Raw genomic sequence first — 13,118 nt, forward strand, 5'->3', positions numbered from 1 at the left:
TGCATGCAGAAAGTTCAGATCCTTGAGCCTTTACAACCACTTTAAGCACATTTAACATTTCTAAATGTTAACTTTACCATAGAAAATCTTCAAGATTTGTGTTCAGGTCCACATTAATGTGACAAAACAGTTCAGTAAAGATTGTAATCCTTAATTAAAAGAAGCAGAACACTTCCTGACATGATGCAGCACCTAGGCACACTCTGTTCTTCTAGCCTCACAAAAGCTTGTTAGGAATTTCTGCTTTCCTCTTCGGATTACTGTTGCACAGAGACACAGCATGCATTGGATGAAAAAGTTGGCCGCTGCAGAAAACAAACTATAAGTTCATTAATGAAAGCTGGCCAAACAGTATGCTAATTATAGTTGATTCTTAAAGAACCAGCTGAAATTTGCTACCTAAGTGGCCCTGTTGCCACCCTCCTGGAAAACTGTTGGTCGACCATCAACTGCATCCAAAAAGATGCAGCCGGAGTTTGGTTATTTTGACAGTCGATGGTGCAAGCTGTCAGAGTAGCCACAGCAGGGTAATTACCCATTCGTGCTGTATAACATGGATGGAGAATTCTATTAGATTTTTTATTCAGCCAAGAGGATGAAAGATAAAGATCTTAGGCTTCATGTACACTACACTACGCATCTCGGCCAGCCTCACGGAAGTCTGTTTGTTTGCCTGTCAAGCTCGCACTGCATAGAGTGCCTAGTTTGTAAGTAACCTCTTTGCATCTATTAGCTTACTAAAACGTTTACAGAGAGCACTAGAGGGTGTTTTTATGTTCCTTTTATATATCGTGGAGCGAAGTCTAAGCTTACACTGTGATCAAGAAGAAGGAGGAGAGGAGTGAGCAATATCCCTGGTTGATATCCCCAGAGGGGAAAAGCGGCATTTGGCTCATTGGTAAAATATGAGTCAAATGTTGAGGTGAAAAAGCAAAACAAATCTACACCGACCAGGATCGATGGATCAGCGCTCACTGCAATCACATAATGAAGGACTGTACATAATGTTATATATGGCACATAGTCATAAAATCCAAAAAAACTGTCTCGCAGGTGTGCTTCAGTGCCTGACGAAGGAGGTTGATCCTCTGAAACAACGTTGCGGCCCACCCTCTCCACAGTCTCAGCTGTCTCCTGCTGGCTTCCATGGAGGAACCGGCAGTGTCTTGTGACGCTGCATCCGGCTTGCGGCTGTGCGCCGTGGATGTCCCCAGGAGGAGGAGGAGGCACAACGAGATCCCCTTCCCTCGGGATCTCCGGATCATCCACTCCCCATCCTCCATCCCTGGATCTGTAAATACACCTGTGGCTGGGTGCTTGCGTTCCAACCACCCCTCGGCACCTATCGTTGGGGATCCATGCTTTTCACTTGAATGCTGATGTTGATTCTTTTAAATGTAAGTGCATTGCAATAAATTTGTTCTTAATTTAAACACTACTCTGACCTGGCGCCCTTGTTTCGTTTATTCTAAATGTTGAGACGAGCAGCTTGTGATCACAGGTGGAAGCACACACCAGCACTTTATTTTGTGGATTTTTGCACCAGCACTTTATTAATGTAAAAGGAACGGCATGGTGGAATTTAACAGAAGAAAATTGTCCCATGATTTTGCTTTACATGGACTTCTTTATGCACTTATTTATTTATTTATTTGTTTAATTATTGCACATTTTTATATGGATTATCAATTATTGATTTGCACATAATTTGAGGATTTTGGCGCTGCATTGATTTTTGTTACATCTACAGCTCCTAAACTTGGGTTTAGGAGCTTTTGGCGTTTTTTTTGCCAACGCTCCTAAACTCAACTCCAGAAAAGCCTGTGTGTCAAATTACACATAGGCTTTTGGGATCGTTTAGGAGCTGCTGCGGTCAGGGGAAGTTCAACCTCAACGGAAGAATTGCCTTCAAGATAGGAATGTTTTGACCTTCAGCAACAAAACGTGGCAAAATTGTGGTTAAATCACAGCGCGATTTTGATGTGTTTTGTGTTTTTCCTGCGACTGGTGGTTTAGTAGGTTATGTGTACATGAAGCCTACAGGTGCATGGCCAGCTCAAGTTCATATAAAATTCACAACTCACCCTGTTTGCAGGAAAATGTTTCTGCTGTCTAGGTCCTCTGTAAGGAATGTTCTGGTAAAACACTCCATCTCACAATCACTGATGTCTGTCATGCTGTCATTTCCAGATTGTTTGTCCAGCAACAGTAGTACAATGTTATATCGTAGCCAACATATCAATATGTACTGTATATTTTGATAGTAGATATAGTAAGAATCTACATGCATGAAGAAGACTTGCTGGGACAGAATTATTGACAATTCTCCTAAAGCTAGCACTGAGTGCCTGTAATTGGCATGCAACAGAGGCACTTCACCCCACTCTCAGCCAAAGGCCAGGTTACTTCATATTACATGGTGATTATTGGTTTTGTAGAAGGAATTCACATTTGGCAAGCTGTGCACATTAAGAAATAGCTTCTAAGTTTATGAATGATTTTAGAAGCAAATGTACGGCAGCTATGGAAAGGTCCTCTTAAAGTCATAACTGACCTTGTTGCATTAAAATGATCAATATCTTTTCTATAAATAGTTATACATATTTTACACCGGCACAGAATACAGCAATGTATATGCACTATTTCTGGGTGAAATAAAATGAATCTTGCCCCATCATTGAATCATTCACTCAACTTTTCATGAGAAATGTCAAAGACTACCTTATTGAAAAATATTAAGCTGTGTAGGATAATAAAATGTATCATTTTTAAGCTAATAAAATATTCTGTATATTGTCAATCTCTTAAATTATTTACAAATAATAAACATTGTACAAGATAAAACACTATAATTTTCCTTTTTACATGCAGTATGTTGGTTTTAACTAACTGTAGTCTAGATCACTAGTTTTGGCCCATTTTTTTCCAATGCAGTAGGAGACAGTCGCCTTCCTAAATAACACAGTGGAATGTAAAGTGACAGAAGGCACTCGAAAGACCCGAGTCCGGTGCTCTGATGATGAACACAAGAAATTCACAGTTCTGTCATCAAAAGTCTTTTCATCATTTTCTCTCTTTCAAGCTCACGTCTGCGTGCCTCCGAACTGAAGGAAAAAGGAAATAAAAGGAAATGTGTTCATGTACGAGTAAAACATTAACAACTTATGATGGAATGTCTCGCAATTAGTATCAAACTTCTAGTAGCTCAAAAAGTTTGCACATATTTAAACTAACAAATTTCTTTAGTCACAGTAAGATGTCAGATCCCTCGTTATGATTTAATGGTATGCTGTTAAAGTGACCCAAGCTCTAGAAACTTTGAACTCAACAGAAACTAGTATACACTTTAAAACATTAAGAAATGACTATTACAGCAAAGCAAAAAAATGGACATTATTATGTTCAAGAAGTCCATTACAGCACACTGCAAGGCCCCTGATTCTTTCTAAGGAATGGTACACAGTGCTGAGTGCAAGGACCTTGACTTCTGAAACATGTAGGAATATACTGCCCTCTGCTGTCTGTAATTGTAGGTGGCTGTGCTTCTTACTGTCAGAGTTATTTATGTACATCACTTCCTGTCCATGCTTGCTGGGTCAGAAACCCCAGATTAGAGGACTATGGATTCTTTATAAAGTAAAGGGGAGTTTCCAGGAAGTAGACTGAGAGAGAACTAAGCCACATGGAGTTGCTGCTGTTGTATTTTCAACCAGATCCGAAAAGACTACTATTAACTATCAGGAGTGGCTAAAGTGGGAGAGTATGTAGGCTGACTCTGTGTTCCAGTGTGGCACCACAGTTCCTGCCTGTGAGAAATCCCCTTCCAAGTATCTCCATTATATAACTACACTCCTCAAAAAAATTAAAAGGAATTAAAAGACAATTAATTCAAAAACATCATATTGCATGACTTTAAATTAGTACCTGTCCACTAAAGAAATGTGTGATGAATAAGCTCCCTGCATTGCTTGTGCTTGATTCTTTAATTGTCTGGATGGCACCATGTGAATTGCCGGTGACATTCTCTTTGGAGATGCTTGTGCAGCGGAGTACTGTTGTATCGGAGTCTCTAATAATTCTACCTGAAGAATGAAAAAAAAAAGACCTCTTCTATTATAGACACTAGTAAGCAGTACAACAAAGTTTAAAATGGTAGGTACATATTTATTTCTGCAGAAGACTTGATATTTTTATAACTTCTACAAAACCTAATAGAGATACAGTAAACACATTTGTGATAATTAGCGTCACCGGTCATTAAACCAATCCACTGCTTCTATTACACTGACGAAAATATCTGTGGTCTGCCTTTCTTTGCTTTTAATTAGTTATGTATTTTGTTTTATTCTTTGTTAAATGTTATGCTGAGTTATAACCTACCTCCTCTCAATACTTTGGACCAAATACCTATTCTTGGAAGGTGTTCGGATCTAGAAGTTAGAGTGGGTATTGCCAACATCCCTGATGTCATGAAACTGAAGAAAATTCCCCTTGGGTATGGGACTTTATAGGCAATAACCAATCCTTGAGTAGTTGTCATAAAACAAATATATAATTTTATTCATGCTGTACAAAATATGAAAAAATACACAAAACAAGAAAAAAAGAGAGACATTTAAATTCATGTGGCCATATATTACATCACTTGAACATGGAGTGGCTGAGAATTCCAAATGATGAGCTGACGCTTTTCGGACTTTGGCCTTTTTCAGGGGTCAAATGGAGGTATATCTCAGACTAGAGGTACGAAAAATTAAAATAAGTAACATATATATAGTATTAGCATGTTATACATAGAGTATAATACATAGAGTACAGAGTATACATAGAGTATAGAGTATATTATGGGAACCACTCCACCAGTGGTTCCCACGAGGATCCCAGTGATCGGTTCAAAAAGGGCGTCTATAAAGGGGGAAGAAAATATATATTTTATATTTATATTTTAAATTTTATATTTTGCTTCCCCCTTTATAGACGCCCTTTTTGGACCGATCACTGGGATCCTCGTGGGAACCACTGGTGGAGTGCGGTTATCTTTGCCATGAAATGACGGCTTGTCGCTTTTACAGTTCTCTTTGTTTAGCTGTGGCAACCCATTTCTTTCTTCTTTTTTGATCGAGCCATATCTGGCCCTGTCAAGGTTAAAGCAGTCATTTTGGATGCATAATAACTCTTGCTTGCTTTTAAAATTAGTGGCTATACACATCTCATGGACTGCCATCTGTGGTACGTATATATTTTATTTTTGTAAAAAAGTACTATATTGGTATATATTAAGATACAGCAGATACTCTGTACACTTTATTATATATGTGGAAACTCTATGTATAACATGCTAATACTATATATATGTTACTTATTTGCATTTTTGTACCTCTAGTCTGAGATATACCTCCATTTGACTTCTGAAAAAGGCCAAAGTCCGAAACACGTCAGTTCATCATTTGGAATTCTCAGCCACTCCATGTTCAAGTGATGTAATATATGGCCACATGAATTTTAAATGTCTCTCTTTTTTTTCTTGTTTTGTGTATTTTTTCATATTTTGTACAACATGAATAAAATTATATATTTGTTTTATGACAACTACTCAAGGATTGGTTATTGCCTATAAAGTCCCATACCCAAGGGGAATTTTCTTCAGTTTCAAATACCTCTTCTTGGTTAGAGGGAGTGTGGGATCCCTTTCTTCATTCTCGCTCTTGGATGCCCATGCACATACAAATTGTAGGTGTCATAGTGAACAGGTAAAGGGACCCCATTTAACATCTTATTATGTTGCAGGGGAAAGCTATAAAAGATATTTTTTACTTTGTAACTTTATTGAAACATAAGAATGTGCAGTTTGGTTAAACTAGGAGATTAAACTATTTTGCTTATTACTAAAAGTAATGATTTGACTACTTAATTATACTGTAAATATATCACAGGTGATCATGTGTTTTAGGTTGTGATGGTCTCTAAGTATTGGCTCATAGTAATAATGGGTAATGTAGTGGCTAATAGTGGGGATTTTTTACTGGTATTTCGGTAAACCAAAGGAAATGTTGTACAAGTGTGTCTTGCATTTTACTAAATGCTAGCCAACATCTATTATCAAAAAACAGAAGACCAACAGCAGAAAATGATTCACATCCATCAAGTTTTTTTTTTGGTTACTTTTTTTTCACTTTTGTCTGATGATAGACCAATATTAATTCCAAGCACCTTTAAATCCACTTAAAGTTGACTGACCCACTACCTTGTAAACTGTACCAAGCAACATGTAATGTATATTGCAGCTATGAAACTTGTTTTGTAGAACAGCGCTATACTAATGATACCATATAATCATTAATCTATTAACATTTTGTACAATAACGATCCTTGCATTATCCTTTCACGCATGTAAAAGTTACAGGAAAATGCTACATGGTAAATGATCTGTAAATAATGCTTTCACTATATTACTTTATAGCAGCAAACAAGATCAATAAATAAAAACGATAGGCCAAATATATTTTCACCAAAACTAAGACTGGCCACACACATGGAGGTAGATGTCTTATTGCAGACGTGATAGGGCTATATTACCAGAAACAAAAATACATTTAAAGATATTTTTGTGAGTCACCACTGGAAAAATACACTGGTGAGAGCTGTACCTTTGAAGTCAATATTGTGGAGCTCTCCATGTACTTTTAGCCTAATGTTGGGGGCAGAAAAACTCATCTCAGTCAAACATCATTTATTCTATTTTGGTTTCTTTTTTGTGTATTGTTTTTTTTATTTATTAGAAGCCAGTGGCTGTTAGGAGAATACACCCTCACCGACTTTTATTTACTGGAAAAGGAATGAAGGATTAAGTAGGAGATTTATGGAAATGAGATGTGTCCAACATGGATGCAGTGGGAATCCAATAATAAAATTCAGGTATTCATGACATAGGTAGAATGCAAAAATATTCAATAGACCAACATCAATACTAGTTAAATTACTGCTTGTTATCCTTTAGATAAAATTTCATGTTTAAAGAAGACTACCCTTAGAAACATGGTTATCTTTTTCATAAAGTAGTGTAAAGTGCAATGACTGTATGCAATTTGCATTGACCTATGATGTGAAAATTTTTATATTTCTAGATTGTAAGCCTTAACGAGCAGGGCCCTCTATTTCCTCCTGTATTGAAATGTATTGTAACTGTACTGTCTGCCTTCATGTTGTAAAGCGCTGCACAGACTGTTTTCGCTTCATAAATCCTGTGTAATAATAATAATTTTGCAGTTAGGACTATACCAAACTGAAGGTCTAATTGGTTAGTGGATACTACAATTCTCCCTGCCATTAAAATTTATTCAACTGCATTAAACATTTAAAGTAGCCATTATGGCTTATGAACCAAACTAAATTGTAAATATTCCTCTACAGAGGACAGTTACGATAGTGCAGAAGCACCACAGCTATACACCAACACACATCGGGATCATAACTGATATATACCATAAATGCCATATTTAAATTCTTTAACATTGACAGGAATAAAAAAATATACAAATATATTTACTCTAAAGCTAATTTTGTAATTTTTTTTCTTTTGCTATGCAGCACCAGAGACATAACATACAGTACCTCTAATGAAGTGTGTCCCATGTTCACAACTGTATTGATTTTCCTTTGCTGCTGTGGTTAACATCAGCTACTACAGCTGCAAAAGGAGTGCCCTGCTCACCCACCGCTTACGCACACCTCCTCCATTCATAGAACTGGTACTATTCTTTCCCAGAATGGAAAATGTTCTTTGAATGGAAGAGGTGGATCCTTTCATTCATCTGTCCATCTTCCATTTACAGAATGCTTTGCATTCTGGGAAAGAATAGTAGTAGTTATGAGAATGGAGGAGGCTAGCGGAAGAGGCGGGTAAGTCGTGCAACTCATTCACAGTGGCTGATGTTAACTACAGTAGCATCAGAAGATCAGCAGCCACCTGGACATGGGACACACTTATTTGGAGGTAAGTTATGTCCCCTGTGTTGCATGGACAGAAATAGAGGGGAATTCACAACTTTTTGGGTGATAACTATTTAAGAAAAAAATTCTGATCACTTTTAAGGGATTCCTCTTACTTTCTGTTGCATCTTCAGGACAGGAAGTGAAGTTTCCAATGGGACAAAACCAGCAAAAAAAGTTTTGTTTCCCTTTAAGTCACAATCACATGGTCACAAATCAGATCTGTGATAACTCCTCAAGCAGCAAGGGAAGCATTCATGAGGTCCATGTCATCATACCGTGAAATCACATGATCAAATGTTAGGTGAGGCAAAAAGAAATCTACTTACAGGATATGGTTGCATTGTTGTAAAGGGATCAAAAAATGAATTAGATGGGTCAGCGGGATATGCCTTTATCTTAAAAAATACAGAGAAAATGCATTATTGTTGGAGACATGAAAATAAAGAGAAATCAAACATGAAAAATGTGACTGTAAGCTGCAAAAGAAAAACTTCTCAGCATTTCCTTTGTGAACCAATTACTGCTATAAAAAGTGATTTACACCTTCAGCCATGTAAATGAAAGGAATAACACCCAAACAGATTTTCTGACACCAAATAATGGAATAGAACAGGAGTTTCTAAGGCATTCACATCCCCCACTCTGTTCTTGGGCAATAAGCATCTGCCTTGACACATTCCATCATGATTGGATTAAGGTGTCTGTGCTACTTGTGTGGCTATAAATGCCGGGGTATGCTCCTGACACTCATTAGAACTGAAGAAGTGACTTTGAATTATCTATTAAATATCTTCAACATTACATAACAATTGCAGTTAAATGTGTCTAACTATTAATAGCTATACCATGACCTGAATAAATGAGAGCCTTCACAGACATATTATTTAACCACTTCTGGACAAGAAGGTTTTACCTCCTTAATTACCATGCCATTTTGTTTTTTGCTACGGCACTGCTTTAATTTAACAGACAATTGCGCAGTCCATCAATGCTCTACCCTAATAAAATTGATGTTCTTTTTTTTTCCCACAAATAGAGCTTTCTTTTGGTGGTATTTGATCACCTCTGCGTTTTTTATTTTTTGTGCTAAAAACAAAAAAGACTGACAATTTAGAAAAAAAAAGACTTTTTGCTATTAAACACATCCAATAAAAAAAAAGTAAAAAATATAATTTCTTCATGAATTTAGGCCAATATGTATTTTGCTACATATTTTTGGTAAACAAAATCCCAATAACTGTATATTGATTGGTTTGCGCAAAAGGTATTGAGTCTACAAACAATAGGATATTTTTAGGGGAATTTTTATTTATTAATTTTTTTAACTAGCAATGATGGCGATCAGCGATTTTTAGCGGGACTGCAACATTGCGGTGGACAAATTGGACACCTAACTGACACTTTTGACACATTTTTGGGAACCAGTGACATTATTACAGTAATCAGTGCTAAAAATATGCACTGTTACTTTACTAATGACACTGGCAGGGAAGGAGTTAACACAAGGGGTGATCAAAGGGTTAAGTGTGTCCCTAGGGAATGCTTTCTAACTGTGTGGGGGGTGGAACTCACTGGATGAACACATAGATCCATTTTCCTGCTTAGCAGGAACACAAGATCACTGTGTTCATCCCTGACAGAACGGCGGCCTTGTTTACATCAGCAGACCACCGTTCTACCTCTCTGCTGAACCCGCTGATTGGCTCCTCCTGTGGCCAATCAACGCACGTTCGCCCCCGCAGGCAATTGCACGAAATGACATACAGGTACGTTGTTTCGCGTAATACAGCTAACCTGCCGCAGTATATACAGTATACTGAAGCTGGTTGGCAAGTGGTAAATAGGCAGGTAGGCAAATAGAATAGCACAAAGTAACTCACTATAGTAAAGGTCTATAGTACCAAAATGTGTTTGTGTTCTTATTTGTATTTCATAAGTTGGGTCAAAAATGTTATTCATTTAGTTATGCTACTACATTGAAAATCACAACATCTCATAATTTCCTACAATTGCTGGGAAAACATATCTTATTTGCCAGTCTTTACAAAGTGTTTGTGGCTGGTTAAGTCCAGAGTATTGCATTGTAACTCTTACCTGATTGCTAATAGCTGTCCTATATTTCATTTGTAATTGAAAAAGTAAACAATAGACTAAATTCACAAAGTTTCATTACAAGGATTAAGATTTTTATTTTTAGCCATGTGAATATCATTTTTTAATCTCATTGGGCTCAGTTGATTTTTTTTTTTATTTATTTTTTTTAAATAAAAGTCCTTATCCTTATGTTTTAGCTTTGTAAAATCAGCCTAAAATGATTTCAAAAGTAATAGAATTCCATCATTTGACTATTTGATCCCTACTTGCTATATTGTTTAATGTAGAGGATGCATTATCATGTAACAAAAAATCATTATCATTTAACTAAAGCTTTTTCAGTTCCTCTCTTCTGATATCCCTTCAAATAATGGACAGTTTTAAAAAATTAGAACTCCATTCATATAAAACATTCTTTTGTTCAGTTATTTATCCATTTTAACATTGTAAAAATGTTCTAAAATACTGGGGGCATAACTACATATCCTTGGGCCCAAAACAAAGTGTTAAGGTCACCTCTCTCAGTGGCATCTGGTTGTGTCAAGCTTAACAACAATGTTTTTGATCTTTAGATAAAGTATGTTTAAATTAATGACATGTAGGAGGAGAATTGTCAGATAACTTTGTACACAACTAGGAACCAAAGCCAAAGCAGTTGTAATCTCCTAATCTGGAGAGGGTGAATCTCCCTAATGGCGGCAAAGACAGCAAAAAAAAAACAAAAAAAAAAACTAATAGGTGTTCTAATCCATCTCCATGCTAAACTAAAAGTTTTACCTTTAGTTATACTTTAAGGCTTTGTGTAAATTATAAAAATTGGTCCAGAAGTAAAAAAAAACATTGTAGTAGTAATAATTATAACAACCATAATGATATTTTATATCATGATATCTATGCTAGGGCTCCAGCACACAATTATTATTAGGCATACAAGGTCCCCTGGTGCATCCAGATGCTGCACCAGAAGCTTTGAATTCTGTAAATCTACTCCAAGATGTATAAGCCAAGATACCCAACAGTCTATACTGCAGCTACACAAATGTTGCATGGTGCAAAGAGAAAGCCAGGGAGAGCTGTGAATAACAATGATCCTGGAGATTCCACTGTATCTCTGTATTCAGCTTGGACAGCATATTAACAGTAATGGTACCAACTGATTGGAGAAAAGCCCATGTGGTACCAATATTCAAAAAAGGACAGAGATAATTACCTGGAAACTACAGGCCTGTCAGTCTAACATCGATAGTATGTCAACTATTGGAGGGGAAGTATATCTAAATGTGGCGCTAATCTAAAAGACTGTTTGCACAGAATGTTCTTATAGATCCAAGGGAGAAACAACAGTTCACAGGTGATCCATATATGTAAGTGTGGAGGACTTTGGATGAGTAGTGAAGTGAAGATCCTCAATGGGAGAAAACCACCACCAAACACCCGCACACACTGATTCTTACCAGATATATGTGACCCTCATCACAAAGGTCATATAACGTATGTATAGCGTATATATCACAGGAAAATAGGATTCTCCACTCTTTAGTCCCAGCATATATCAGGCGATCGTCATCTCATCATCATAGGGCCCAAGAAAAGGAAAACAGAACACCGCCTCATAGTGTAACCTGCTATACAACTTTATTTGGCCCAAAGGTAATATAAATAACTTACAGGATCACCGCTGGTAGTGAGCATTCTGTGTTAATCTCCTCCGATAGTTTGATGCTGCTGCATCCCACCGACAAAATGGCTGCCATGTCTCTTCCTCGTGTGTCGTGGGTCGCCGTAAGCTCCAGCCGACGCGTTTCGTCAGAGACTGACATCGTCAAATGGGTGTGGTCTTACGGTGGCGACGCTATATGTATATCGGTTGAGATTGGACGGAAGCACTAATTCTCACCCATACCCGGAAGTGGTCGGCTTGCGCTCCAACAACCGGATGCGGATGTTATAGAGATAGACTGAGGTATAACAACCTCTCAATAACGTCACCAATATAATATGGGACAAAAAAAGGAGGAAAGAGATAACAATCCCTTATAGTATTTATGTATTATTATGTTAAGTGGAACCAAATAACCACATTTTAAACATAAAATACACACACGACATCTCGGAGGTCAAGGCTCCATCTGGTGGTCGCACTCCAAACCTGTAAGATTCTGGTACCTCCAATACCCTTAATCACCACTTTCCTCTGTAATGCGTCCCACCTTTCTCTTCAGGTGGTACGCATATACCTTTAAGAACGATGATGTCACTGCTGAGCGCCGCAGAGCGGCTATTTCAACCGCCGGCGGTCTCACTCACATTGTTCGTTCAACCGCATGGTTGATTCGATCAAGCCATGCCTGAAGCAGCCATACCTGATGTTACTCGCTCATGTATCTCGCTACCTGGACTTGTTTCACTCACTGATCTTGTATCTCGCTACCCGATCACTCTTGGAATACTGCTTCTACTTATGGCTATCTCACCCTGCTTTCCTGCCTTGCTATCCACATGCTTTCAAGCCTGTCTCTCGATCGGAACCTCCAGCCATTCCCTTTACCTGGAGCAGACCGGAACCTCGCTACTGATCCCTGTATCTCGCTACCGGATCATTCCTTATCTACTGGACCTCTCTAACCTACTAACATTACAAGTGATATGTACCCCGCAGGGGAACCCTCCATAACCTTATTGTACTATCTACCTATGCACATTAAGGACTGTAACTACCTATCTATACTATCCTATCATCTGCACTGTTACATAGATTGCTAGCTCTTCAGCCTACTACCATCTATCATATGCACTGCTGCATAGATTGCTAGCTCTCCTGTCTACTACTATCTATCCTTGCACTGGGTTAGTCTATCCTGTATTTGTCATCTGCTGTCCTCACCACCTGTTAGCATACTCGATACTAACCTATCTGCATTCCTAAATACCATCTTGAACTCTCCTATACAAAACCTATCAAGTGATTACCATCCTTGTCACTGTTCACACCTGTCCCTTCAGCACATCACCTTCATACTATCATATACATC

The 13,118-nt window shown here is 37.7% G+C and overlaps 1 protein-coding gene across 2 annotated transcripts in view; it reads right to left on the reverse strand.

Annotated features, from left to right (window-relative positions):
• Nucleotides 1-2,220: 2,220 nt before the first annotated feature.
• EPB41L4B (erythrocyte membrane protein band 4.1 like 4B) overlaps nucleotides 2,221-13,118 on the reverse strand; it is an 839,761-nt gene continuing 828,863 nt past the window's right edge. The window contains exons 23-25 of one of the 2 annotated variants that reach the window (XM_082258285.1): nucleotides 8,319-8,387; nucleotides 3,925-4,082; nucleotides 2,221-3,104 (exon numbers count right to left, since the gene is read on the reverse strand). In XM_082258285.1, the coding sequence (XP_082114411.1) occupies nucleotides 3,035-3,104; nucleotides 3,925-4,082; nucleotides 8,319-8,387 (297 nt within the window). In that variant the 3' untranslated portion in view covers nucleotides 2,221-3,034. Of the gene's footprint in view, nucleotides 3,105-3,924; nucleotides 4,083-8,315; nucleotides 8,388-13,118 lie in introns of those variants that run through there. The other variant, XM_082258286.1, reaches the window with a different exon arrangement.

The sequence above is a fragment of the Pelophylax lessonae genome (genome assembly GCF_965119305.1).
Source record: "Pelophylax lessonae genome assembly, chromosome: 5".
NCBI classification, from domain to species: Eukaryota; Metazoa; Chordata; class Amphibia; order Anura; family Ranidae; genus Pelophylax; species Pelophylax lessonae.